Source organism: Pungitius pungitius, chromosome 5, assembly GCF_949316345.1.
Source record: "Pungitius pungitius chromosome 5, fPunPun2.1, whole genome shotgun sequence".
In the NCBI taxonomy this organism is placed as follows: domain Eukaryota; kingdom Metazoa; phylum Chordata; class Actinopteri; order Perciformes; family Gasterosteidae; genus Pungitius; species Pungitius pungitius.
The window spans coordinates 9,607,490-9,619,038 of NC_084904.1; the positions used below are offsets into that span (position 1 = coordinate 9,607,490).

General features: G+C 44.9%; 2 protein-coding genes across 4 annotated transcripts; one reads left to right on the forward strand and one right to left on the reverse strand.

Moving 5' to 3' along the window:
- The first annotated feature begins 3,250 nt into the window (after positions 1-3,250).
- On the forward strand, positions 3,251-5,834 carry tubb2b (tubulin, beta 2b). Its single transcript, XM_037482892.2, has 4 exons — positions 3,251-3,402; positions 4,199-4,307; positions 4,400-4,510; positions 4,593-5,834. The coding sequence occupies exons 1-4, from the start codon at positions 3,346-3,348 to the stop codon at positions 5,651-5,653; spliced, it is 1,338 nt and encodes a 445-aa protein (XP_037338789.1). The 5' UTR covers positions 3,251-3,345; the 3' UTR covers positions 5,654-5,834.
- Positions 5,835-5,908: 74 nt separating this feature from the next.
- bcl2l16 (BCL2 like 16) lies at positions 5,909-7,950 on the reverse strand. Of its 3 annotated transcripts, none has more exons than XM_037482893.2 (3): positions 7,881-7,949; positions 7,250-7,772; positions 5,909-6,402 (listed from the first exon to the last, which is right to left on the reverse strand). In XM_037482893.2, exons 1-3 carry the CDS (start codon positions 7,892-7,894, stop codon positions 6,274-6,276), a joined length of 666 nt encoding a protein of 221 aa, XP_037338790.1. In that variant the 5' UTR covers positions 7,895-7,949; the 3' UTR covers positions 5,909-6,273. The 3 variants fall into 3 exon arrangements, with proteins under 3 accessions (XP_037338790.1, XP_037338791.1, XP_037338792.1); XM_037482894.2 differs by having other exon boundaries at positions 7,250-7,755; positions 7,881-7,937; XM_037482895.2 differs by having other exon boundaries at positions 6,265-6,419; positions 7,881-7,950.
- Positions 7,951-11,549: the final 3,599 nt, after the last annotated feature.

Consider the following 11,549-nt stretch of genomic DNA (forward strand, 5'->3'; position numbering starts at 1 on the left):
GTATTAGTAGTAGTAGTAGTCAGCCACCCCCTCACAGGAGTTTTGCAATGTGGTCCTTCATCCATTAGGGGAGTATTTCATGTGTGTCTAAATGCTCCTTAAATGAAATCAGTTATTAGTGGCCTAATTACAATTCAAGTCTTTGCTTCAATTATACATCTTTCCAGAAAGCATTTTGCTGCTTTCTCAGCTGAGTCTTTGTATTTTCCAGCATCGGTTACAAAGCCAGCTCAGCATGTACATGTGGTTAAACAATGCTGCTTTGATAGTCTGATGTCTATGGCCTGAACTTGTGGTGGTGAGCTGTAGAATGTGAGAGCGGCTGAATGCTACAGTAGGGAGGAGGCAGTAACCTGATCTGAGAATGAATCAGTGGTTCTCCCAACAGACATGCTACACATGAGCCCAGCTGTTCCTGTCTAACACCTGTTTACCCGATGAACCATTCTCTACAATATCTATGGGACCGGACGAGCCGCCCACGGGAGGACAAACATATCCTCCTTTATGATCTACTTGACTATCAACAGGATCAAAATGTACTAAAAGAACATCATGCTGTATCACTCTCTGATCCCATCTGCTCCCTATCTGATTTAAGATAAGCCTCTGGGGACAAGGGGCTTCGGGGGTTCCAGTTCGGCCAGCAGACATCGGAGCAAGACTTCATTTTGTGTGCACTGCTTATGGTTCAGTAAGCAACTAGAGAGACGGGAGAGGAGTTGAGGGACGATGTGTATGACCGGATGGTTTTATGTGTAGTTTACAGGCTCAGTTTCAACCATTAATGTTCAACAGCAAAATCATCATCAGACAATAGCCGTGGGTTCCCAGATTGTATTTGCTCCAAAGTGATTGGTCAATACTACTCTGACTCCAAAATGGTGTCCCATTGCCTGCAGATTCAGTGCATGCTAGTAGTGAACGGCATTGGAATCAAAATGCATATTTAATTTCTCTTGTTTGACCGTTGGTGAGATGGTCTTTCTGAACATTTAGAATCAGCCACTTCACAGGGAATCTAGTTAAAGCTTTGTAACCTCTGGTGTGGGTGTGTATTTTTGTAACATTGAACTAGATGCTGAATGCTGCAGTGTTCTGACAGATGCTGAGTCATGGGACTAAGCCCAGTTCAACATGGCTTCACAAAGACACATTGCATGGTGGCGTGCTGTAAGCACACTGTGGGAAAAACAGCAAAACCCCCTCCAGTGCCATGGAAGGTTTTTCATGAATTAAGCTCCAGCTGGGCTGTCACCGCAAACCGTATAGTCAAGTCATCTATTGATGTTGTGACAGAGCAGCACCATTTAAGGGGGTGGTGGGGAATGTAGTTTGTGGCAGTGACCGTTGCGTTGTTTAGTCAAATTGTGCAAAGGCATGAGTATGACTGATTACCTTGCAAGTACAATCAAAAAAGGTCAGTGTGCTCAAATGTCTGCATGTTACTACATTTTCAGCAAGCAGGTGAACACAACTTGGCCCTGAGTACAGGGGCACAGCGGGGCACAGCGCTTCATAGCATCAACTATCTGTTGTTTGTATCCTGACTCATCCTCTCTGGGACACACCAATGTCATGAAGCAAACAGAGGAGGTCTTTGTGTGTCACATTACAATGCACACCCAGTAGGGACTGGGTGTGACCTACATACAGTATGATATGACAGGAATAGAGATGTTTTGTAAAACATTAGGCTAATTCATAATAACACCATTTGTATAGTATAGTATAGAGACTTGTTTGATGAATTACTATTCATATGCCCATATGCACTAAATTGTACATTACATTTTACAATAATTGAAGTGTTTAATTATCTGCCATTAATATATATTATATATATATATATATATATATATATATATATATATATATATATATATATATATATATATATTCTTTTATTTTTCCATATGCTTCTAACAACAATAATGTACCAATTTTCCATGTGGATCAATACAGTATTTCAGATTGTTCAGCTAATCTGCATAGAAATGTATGCTATGTATAATGTGCTAGGCTGGGTGGGTCCAAAGCTTATACAAAGCCTCTACTGAGGCACAGAGGTCCACAATGTGTAGTGGGAAAGCCTCTCATCGTCATGGCGACCACGAAATGGGAGTGATGTTCCCCCCTACTCTGAGTCGTTGGAGACAAGACTGCGTCCATGCAAGAGCGCTGACGTCACAGTCACATTCTCGCCTGCCATTTAGATGAACTATTAATAAGCACATTTAAAAAATACAGTACCAACAGACTTGATTTCTGTCCAATCATCGGTGTCTGAGTAAGCTTCTGCCTTGTGTTTAACATTGAAGCTGCATGCTAACAGTTGTATATAACATGTAAGCATAAACCATGGATCTGTACAATCTGCAGCCTATAAGAGGAGAGTCTGGCAGATGAATAAAACGCCTTAAGACAGGAGGAGAGGCCTTCTGCACTACATTGTAATGCATGAATCAGTTATGTTTACTGCATCTGCCCATCATTATCACAAAAGAACAATACTATTATAGCCATCGGGGCACAGCAGAGTTCTTCTTGGGTGCCTGCCTCAAATATAGTCTTTTAGACTCTGGCTCCCTAATATTCACACAAATTTTTTCCTGTGTATTTTGGACCAAACTCTGCACAAACGTAAACATGTTACTGCCTGGGGTTTCAATCTACAATCTACTAGACATCTCAATACCACAAACTGAGCCAGAAAAAGGTGACCTAAAACGGGAAATGAGCTGCTGCCTTGCTGAACCTGAATGGAAAATAGTAGACACTTTGGCCTCAGGGGCACATGACACGGAACTACGGCTGAAGCCACGCCGGTCACGTCACGTTGTAATGCGGCAGTTCGACCATTGTATTCAGTTAGTCAGCCACGTGGACTGTGGCTAACTAGCAGTCACATTAGATTACTGTTTAGAATTTGTCAAATTAAACGACGTTGCTTTGATTGACAAAAGGAAATGTATCGCTGTCTTTCTTCGACTCAACCGTTCGGCTGTGAATCTGAATAAAAGACTTCGTCGGTGACGCCATTCTAGTCCGCCATCATGAGAGAACTAGGCCAACGGCTACAGATTAGGCGTTGGTCACACGTTTCAGATGAATGTGACTGACATATGGAATAACCCAATGGTGGATGAATGTTGGATCGTGCCATTGGTTTAATAGTATGTCTGTAAATGTTTCTTTCAGAAACCAGCCAATCCACATTCGAGCTGAGAGGTAAAGGGCGGATCTTGATGTGCTATAAAAAAGAGAGTCGAGCCACTGAACCCGCACACAAAGAAAGGCAGAGTTATTCATTGGAAGCCCTAAACGCTACCTCCTAAAAGAAAAATGAGGGAAATTGTACATCTTCAAGCCGGCCAGTGCGGAAACCAGATCGGTGCAAAGGTTAGTAAAATCGTATTTACCTTTTTGAGGCCACGTTTTCGTAATTTTATTTGAAAACGCCGTGTTCTTTTTTGTTGGAGCCTGTGCTTTGTGTGTACCACTTCCCTAAAACCACACCCAGGGAATATCAGTGAGGCATACTGGTGAAAAACGCCAGCTAAGAGTTCAATCTAATCTCAATTCTTGGTTGGGTCGTCTTAATGAACCATTTTTTTGTCGAAGTAAATAAGAATAAAACTATTTAAACACATTCAGGTATTTCTCTATCATGTTCTTTTTGACCATGTGTGATCGCAAACATGTAACGATAATGCGATTTAAGATGTAGGTTTAACCCAACGTCAATTACGTTAGACTAGTAAATTGTGTCTGGTCCTTAACGCTAAATTAACGGAAAATGTATCGCTGGAAAATGGTAACTGTAATCAAATGCCGCAATGAATAAAACGGGAAGTTTCCGGCTAAGCGCCATACATTCGTGTTGCATTACTATGACCGGTACGGTATTAAAGTGTTAAAATAATACGTGTCCATCTTTTGTTGGTTCGATTCGGTAACGGTTTCCTGCTCATTGAGGCCTTCTGCCCAGCCCGGCTTTTACATGCAGCTGGCGGTTTGTGACGTAGAGAGAGTTTGAATTCACTACCCTGAGCAGCAGCCAATAGGGGGGCAGGCCGCGCGCGCCGAGGCTGCTACGGCGGGAAATGCAGCTTCAATTCCTAAATGAAAGCTGACTTTTTATTTTTATAAAGGTCCCGCAGTCATGTAAATTAACTTAGTTTTCTATGTATTTCAGTTCTGGGAGGTGATCAGTGATGAGCACGGCATTGACCCAACTGGCACATATCATGGAGACAGTGACCTGCAGCTGGACAGGATCAATGTCTACTACAATGAAGCATCGGGTAAGTTTATTTTTATTTTTTTTAAAGCTGTCTTTATTTATTTATTCAACTTTTTGTGAACTATTTTCCCTAACCTAAACTGCTTTTTGTAGGTGGTAAATATGTACCCCGAGCTGTGCTTGTTGATCTTGAGCCTGGAACCATGGACTCTGTGAGGTCTGGACCTTTTGGTCAGGTCTTCAGACCAGACAACTTTGTTTTTGGTAACGTAACCTTGTAATATCTGAAATTTTAAATCATTTTGCAGCCTCAGTTTGATACCTAACCATAACTCTTGTCTTTCAGGTCAGAGCGGTGCTGGCAACAATTGGGCCAAGGGTCACTACACAGAGGGTGCAGAGCTGGTGGACTCTGTCCTGGATGTGGTGAGGAAGGAGGCAGAGAGCTGTGACTGTCTTCAGGGCTTCCAGCTCACACACTCCTTGGGTGGTGGTACAGGCTCTGGTATGGGCACCCTACTCATCAGCAAGATCCGTGAAGAGTACCCCGACCGTATCATGAACACCTTCAGTGTGGTGCCTTCCCCAAAAGTATCAGACACAGTTGTTGAGCCCTACAACGCCACCCTATCGGTCCACCAGCTTGTAGAAAACACCGACGAGACCTACTGCATTGATAATGAGGCCCTTTATGACATCTGTTTCCGTACCCTCAAACTGACAACCCCATCTTATGGAGACCTCAACCACCTGGTCTCTGCCACCATGAGCGGTGTCACCACCTGCCTCCGGTTCCCTGGACAGCTCAACGCTGACTTGCGAAAGCTTGCTGTTAACATGGTGCCGTTCCCCCGCCTGCACTTCTTCATGCCAGGCTTTGCTCCCCTCACAAGCCGAGGAAGCCAGCAGTACAGATCTCTCACTGTGCCAGAGCTCACCCAGCAGATGTTCGACGCCAAGAACATGATGGCTGCCTGCGACCCACGTCACGGTCGCTACCTCACAGTGGCCGCCATCTTCCGTGGCCGCATGTCCATGAAGGAGGTTGATGAGCAGATGCTGAATGTGCAGAACAAGAACAGCAGCTACTTTGTTGAATGGATCCCCAACAACGTCAAGACCGCAGTCTGCGACATTCCGCCTCGTGGGCTCAAGATGGCCGCCACTTTCATCGGCAACAGCACTGCCATCCAGGAGCTGTTCAAGCGCATCTCCGAGCAGTTCACCGCCATGTTCAGGCGCAAAGCTTTCCTCCACTGGTACACCGGTGAGGGCATGGATGAGATGGAGTTCACCGAAGCAGAGAGCAACATGAACGACCTGGTGTCAGAGTATCAACAGTACCAGGATGCCACTGCTGAGGAGGAAGGGGAGTTTGATGAAGAGGGTGAGGAGGAGCTGGCCTAAATCTCTCTTCCAAAGTTGTACTGTCTGTCATGGCAGCGTAATGTTCAAAGTTCTTTCCAGTTTTCACAATACTGTCTGCATTCAAAGTTCTGTCAGTTTGTTGCAGTGATTTGTAATGTTCAAAGTTCTTTTCAGTGTTCTGTCTGCTTTCAATGTTAATAAAAATTCTTCTGCATATTAAGTCTGCCTTCCTGGTTTGATGGTGAACAGGGGAACGCAGTTGAGGGATTTTATTCTGCTCTGCATGTAGTTAAACTGCGATCTACTTACATTTGCTTAAATACAGATGACAATGGCTCCTGTAACTCCAGCTATTCATACAAATCAGGATGAACTAGAGTGGAGCTGGAAATGGACTTGACCAAATGCATGTATCTTGTGTATAAATGCACCACGTTCTAGGATTATTTTTGCACTACATGTGAATTCATAAAATACTGCAGAGTTGCATTCTACCTGAAATGTTTAGGCAAGAATATGAATGACTGTCAACAAGCTTTATACACTTATTTGCTGATTTTGTTTACAGAACAAGAGGACACAATATCTCCATAGAATCTCATTTTAATCTTGAGCTTGTTGGTTTCTAGTTCTTGCTGTGATCTAGGTGGCAGTGCTGGCTAAACCATTCTTTTCCACAAGAGGTAAGTGATGATGCTCGTGGTGAAAGCCAATAAGGTCCAACAGCACGCCGCCTTCACCTGCCGTTCCAGCCCCTGCTTCTCTCCAAAGCGGGACACAAAACCACTCTGTCCAACAAAAGAAACTGTTTACAATCACATCATTAGGGTTGCAGTAAAAGCCTCATTTAGGGGAGGAAACATTTAAAGAAAAGTCTAAAAATGCAATCTCTTATTTGAATATATAATTTCTATTTGTTTGAGTTAATGTATTCGCTGCAGGGTCATCTGAAAATACATTTATTGCTTCAATGTGGCCTGACAAAGTATTTCTACTTTCATACATTTTGATCGGCTTATTCACATTTCTATGCAGTTAAATTAAATTACCACAGACAATGACAGTAACAGATGACACTCACCTAACTGGGCAGTGAAATGAAGCTGCAACAAATGGTCGTTGTGTGCAACCTTACAAACTACCAAATGAGGGGATTGGAGAGTGCCACAGAGAACACATAGGGGGATTCTGTGGGCAGCCCTGTTTTTCCCTAACTAGAAGCATAAATGCACCAACAGTCCAGAAAAGCACTACACAGCCTGTGAAACCGTTGTATCATCTGATTCTGATAGAATGTGTGAAATCATAGGCAAGTTTTCTGTTAGCAGGAAACTCATAACATATGGTCCTTAAAGCCAGGGATTTCATAAGAGGATGAAAGATGCTATCATGTTGCATTATGGGTTTAAAGCCAGTGTTCTTGTGCCTTGGCCATTACAAAAGACTAAAAATGACATACCTGCCTCGCCATGCCCCTGATATTTATGGAAGTGCAACTTAAATATCTGCCACCATAGGGTCACTGGGTGTCACTGTTTGACTGGATGGATCAGGGGTTTGAATCACAAATGGCTGCATACAGGGTTAAGTTATGTGGGTGCTCCATAACATCATGACAAGCAGCTTGTGTCTTACCCATCCTCCCTTGTCTCGTATCTCGGGGCAGATGACCTTCTCTACATAGGCCCCCACATGCTGTTTGAGCTGTGGCAGGACCGCTGCCATGTCCCGTTCATGGCAATGCAGAGCCATCTGGCCAGCCAGCACATACACCGATAACACAGCGCTCCAGGCCAGGTCTCGGCGCCGTCCCCCAGGGACTGGGGCGAAGAAGTGCTCGTCCAGGATGCTCACGAGCATGGGGCAGGCCGTGTTCTCCGCCACGTCCTGGAAGACACGCGGCCACCGCCTGAAGAAGATGGGGAAGCGGGTGAGAAGCTCGTCTCCGGCATGGCGCAGAGCTGCGGTGCAGGCTGTTGGAGCAGGAGCCATGGAGCCATCTGCCCCCCCTGAGGTCACATAGTCTATGTAGTCGTGGGCCATCAGAAAAGCCTCCCTCACCAGCAGGTCAGGACTGTTGAGGCCCAGCCTGGTCCCCGGCTCCTCCGACTGACACATGGTCGCTTCCAACCGCCACTTCACTGACCACAAAGAGGGACTGTCAGTAGAACGGAGATAAAAGCACCATCAGCCAGAAGCACAACCCTTCTCTCAGTCACATGGGCCTCTCACACTGTAAACACCACACTACATATTCATAACTCACCTCGTCCTCAACATACACTGGTAAAAGAGAAGGTGGCTGTGTGTCTGTAAGTATTGCAGTCACACTGGTCAGCCAGTTCCTTGCTAAATATAGAGCCCTGTTGGAAACTGACACTAATCTCCAACCTTGTATGCGATCATGGCCGCCCTGACACACAGCACAAGAAGAAGGGCAGAACGGGGTACAGGTTAGCTTCATTCGATTCCAAGGCCACACATGATGTTGATTGGTGGCAGCCTTCTGGGAGGTAGTATTGCTGTGTATATCAGAAGGTACACAATGTGACTTTTTCATTCCTCCCACACTCCTCCAACGCTTTCCTTTGTGTTTCATTTAATCCGTTCGCTGTTTCTACCTTCAGTTGATAACACGTTTCTAATCTGATCTAGAAATTGTGAGCTGGAAACGTGATTATTTATATATACCTATTAATATACCTGGAATTATTTCACTAGGAGTCTTTTAAACAACAGATTATAATTGATGTTTTTAAAGCATTCTCTCAGGATCTGTAGTCTCTTTTGATATTAACTATATTTTTATTAGTGGAAACTATCATAGAAACAATTTACAGCAATATGAAAAATAAAAAGATTACAATTTTAGGGGGGCGAGTTAATCGAGTAAATACAACTTAATTGTTCAGCGGACACAAAGCATTCCTTTCTTTCAACGGGAATTACTTTTTTCAATTTCCCAACCTGAAATAACAGTAATAACTACGACAACACACATACATGCTTAAATGCATGATTTGGATGATCCTTTACTGTCAGGGGTTGGCACAAATGTAATACTCATAACTTATATTGCACCACAGATATCTTGAAACCCATTTGTGGGCATTCTACAAGAAATGGAAAGCATACGTAAAATAAAACACCGCTTTTCATTATTTGAGTGCTATGAACAAAACCCAATTGCCTCCTTGTGTGAAGTGCAGGAAATTAGAAATAGATATGAACTAGTCCAACCCAACCCTAAGAAGATTCCTGAATGAAACAACACCTTTCATTTTTACTTATTTGGGTGAACTGTTCCTTAAGAAGTGCAGCCAAACCAGTATTTCACCACATGGGAGCAGTCATGTACAACTGGAGACAGACTTTGTGTGTGTGTGTGTGTGTGTCCACACACGTGGAGTCTGATTGCTCTCCCTTGAATTTGAAGTCATAACCACTTATTTACAATGAACCGCATGCTCATCAGTAATCTTACCGCTCTATAAACTAAGAAATGTGTATAGATGCATGTCAGCCCTGTGAGGCGGGGAACTTAAAATCTAGTAAAAAAATAAGATACAAATTAATAAAAAAGGTACCAGCAACGCCACCTAGTTGCAGAGTCTAGGTCTGCCTAAAAAAAGTTCTTTCTCATCAGAGTAAGAACAGCATGGATCACAAGACATAAAAGCGTGGTTACAAGGATTTTATTATTACCTAAAACCCATAAATAACTACAATTATATTAAAAGTCGAGGCTGGAACAAAGTGCTAAAAGAGATTAAGAATTTGACCAGCCACTGCTGCTGATCCGTCCTGCTCCTTTCTTCTACTTTCCACTCAGTTCCATTCCTGAGTGAGGTGTCCAGTCTGTCTTGTTCCTCTCCTTGTTTGCACCCTGCCTGCTCGTCCGCTGACGTTCCGTCCTCTCACTCAATTCCCCTGTGGCTTCTGTTCTTCTCATGCCATACTTAGTGTTCTTTATAGCAGCTGGGTTAATTGGAGAGGGGCGGTCCTTTTGTTCTGCAATGCAGTTGGCCAGGGCTCACTGTAACTTATTTGTCTCTCCAGGTGCATGTAATTTACTGAAAGGTGGGTTAATACGTAAAAATTTAATAAAACAAACCATGCTAAAATGTAAAACCAAACCATGCTAAAATATAATAACCCAATAATTTACAGAAACCACAATGTCCCCCTGGTGACATGCAGACACAAGAAGTCTTAGAAGTAAATATTTTAATAGTATGGATGTCGACTGAGAGATCTCCCCGGTGGAAAAACACTCCGGCACTCATGACCAAATCTCTGATGTCCTTTGAGTGTTTACTCTCCTTTTATGAAAAGGCTTCATTCGTCAAGAAAGGATCAATCAGATGCTCTGCGTGTGGCATATTTCTGCACTGAAAATATGGATTTATAGGCATGATCAAGCGGTATCATTAACAGCTCTGTGTTCTCTCGCCATCTGGTGCAGCATACATTGTGCATTTGAGGGAAGATAAGGCTAACCATCCAGAAAGGACCCCACCCACCCCCTGCACACACACACACACACACACACACACACACAAACCTCTGAGTGGGCCAGTGTGTGCATCAAAGCGCTACTTTTGTGTCATTGCTGAGCCATGGAGCAGGGGAAGTGACATGTTGATAGAGGCTCCTATCAGGCCTCTCACATGTTCATGTGGCAACATCTGTAAGCGGGGGGCTTCCTGTCTCCTGTAAAAGAGCTTCTTGATATGTAGATGGTTGCATTGCAGAGCAAGGTGCAAGATTAATAGGCAACAGGATGTAATGCACGGTTGCCCCTGTGCTGCACGGAGCATTTTTATGATTAAACTATGAAAAATGCTGTGCCTTTAAAATTAGCTGAAAAAATGGATTGAGCAAATATAATGAAGTCATTTGAAGAAAGTACATTGACATACTCAACCAAAGACATACAAACCAAATATATGATGCTGCTGAATTTCTCTCATTGTATCTGTTCCCTCTCAGGGAACTCGAGCTGCGTAAAAACGCTGTGGGAACGCCTCTGTGTGACCGCCTCTGTGTGACCGCCTCTGTGTGACCGCGTCATGAAGCACGTGTGACATTTAACCAATGGGGAGCTGGTACGTCATAGGCGGGGGACGCCGGGACCAGGGCGCTATAAAGGAACCATTCATCTCTGTGCCTTCATCTAGTGCGTGCAAAGTTTTTCCACATAGTAATGGCTGAGCGGTTTGTCCAGTGTGTCCCCCCTTGCACCCGTTTTATTACGGGCAGTGACCCAGGTGCTCGTTTCCGGCGTCGGAGGCACGCTCCGCGGCTTCCTCTACCCCGGACGAGACGGCGGTAAGCTGCATGAACGGTTTCTGCCTTCCCGTAGAGTACTTCCGCACCGGTGCTTGCCTTTCTTCCCGGTCGTCCACGCTGAGGTGTCGGCGTCCTGAGGGAAGCCGGTCTCCGCTCGCGTTTACAACCCGCGTGCGGGTGTATTCGTCAGTGGCGGAGGCTAAGCGACATGGCTATGCTAGCATGCCGGCCGCGGATGCGGCCCGGGCTTGGCGGAAGTGCAGGCCGAGTAGTTTCGATCCTCTCTGCAGTCAAGCAGGACAAGCTAGGCCAGCCACTCACTGTGAAACAGTTTTAGAGATTAATAGGTCTCCTGGCAGCGGCATTCTACGTGATCCTTTGCGGCCCGTTACACTTGAGACCGTTGCAGTGGTGGCTCAGGGCCAAAGGGTTCTCCCCGAGGGGAAACCAGCGCCGTCTGATAAAGGTCACTCGGCGTTGCCTGCGGGCTCTGGCCATATGGGGGCAGACGCCCTGTCAAGACAGGGGCCGAGGCCCGGGGATTGGACTCCACCCCAAAGTGGTGGAGCTCCTGTGGAAAGGCGGTCTTACCGAGGTAGACCTGTTTGCCTTCAGAGAGACCACTCACTGTCCTCTGTGTTTC

Coding starts and splice junctions, on each gene's coding strand:
- bcl2l16 (XM_037482893.2), bottom strand. Junction 6,403..7,249: donor TACGAGACAAGGGAGGATGG/GTAAGACACAAG, acceptor TTTGTTGGACAG/AGTGGTTTTGTGTCCCGCTT.
- tubb2b (XM_037482892.2), top strand. CDS start 3,346: ATGAGGGAAATTGTACATCTTCAAGCCGGCCAGTGCGGAAACCAGATC. Junction 4,308..4,399: donor CTACTACAATGAAGCATCGG/GTAAGTTTATTT, acceptor TGCTTTTTGTAG/GTGGTAAATATGTACCCCGA. Junction 4,511..4,592: donor ACCAGACAACTTTGTTTTTG/GTAACGTAACCT, acceptor CTTGTCTTTCAG/GTCAGAGCGGTGCTGGCAAC.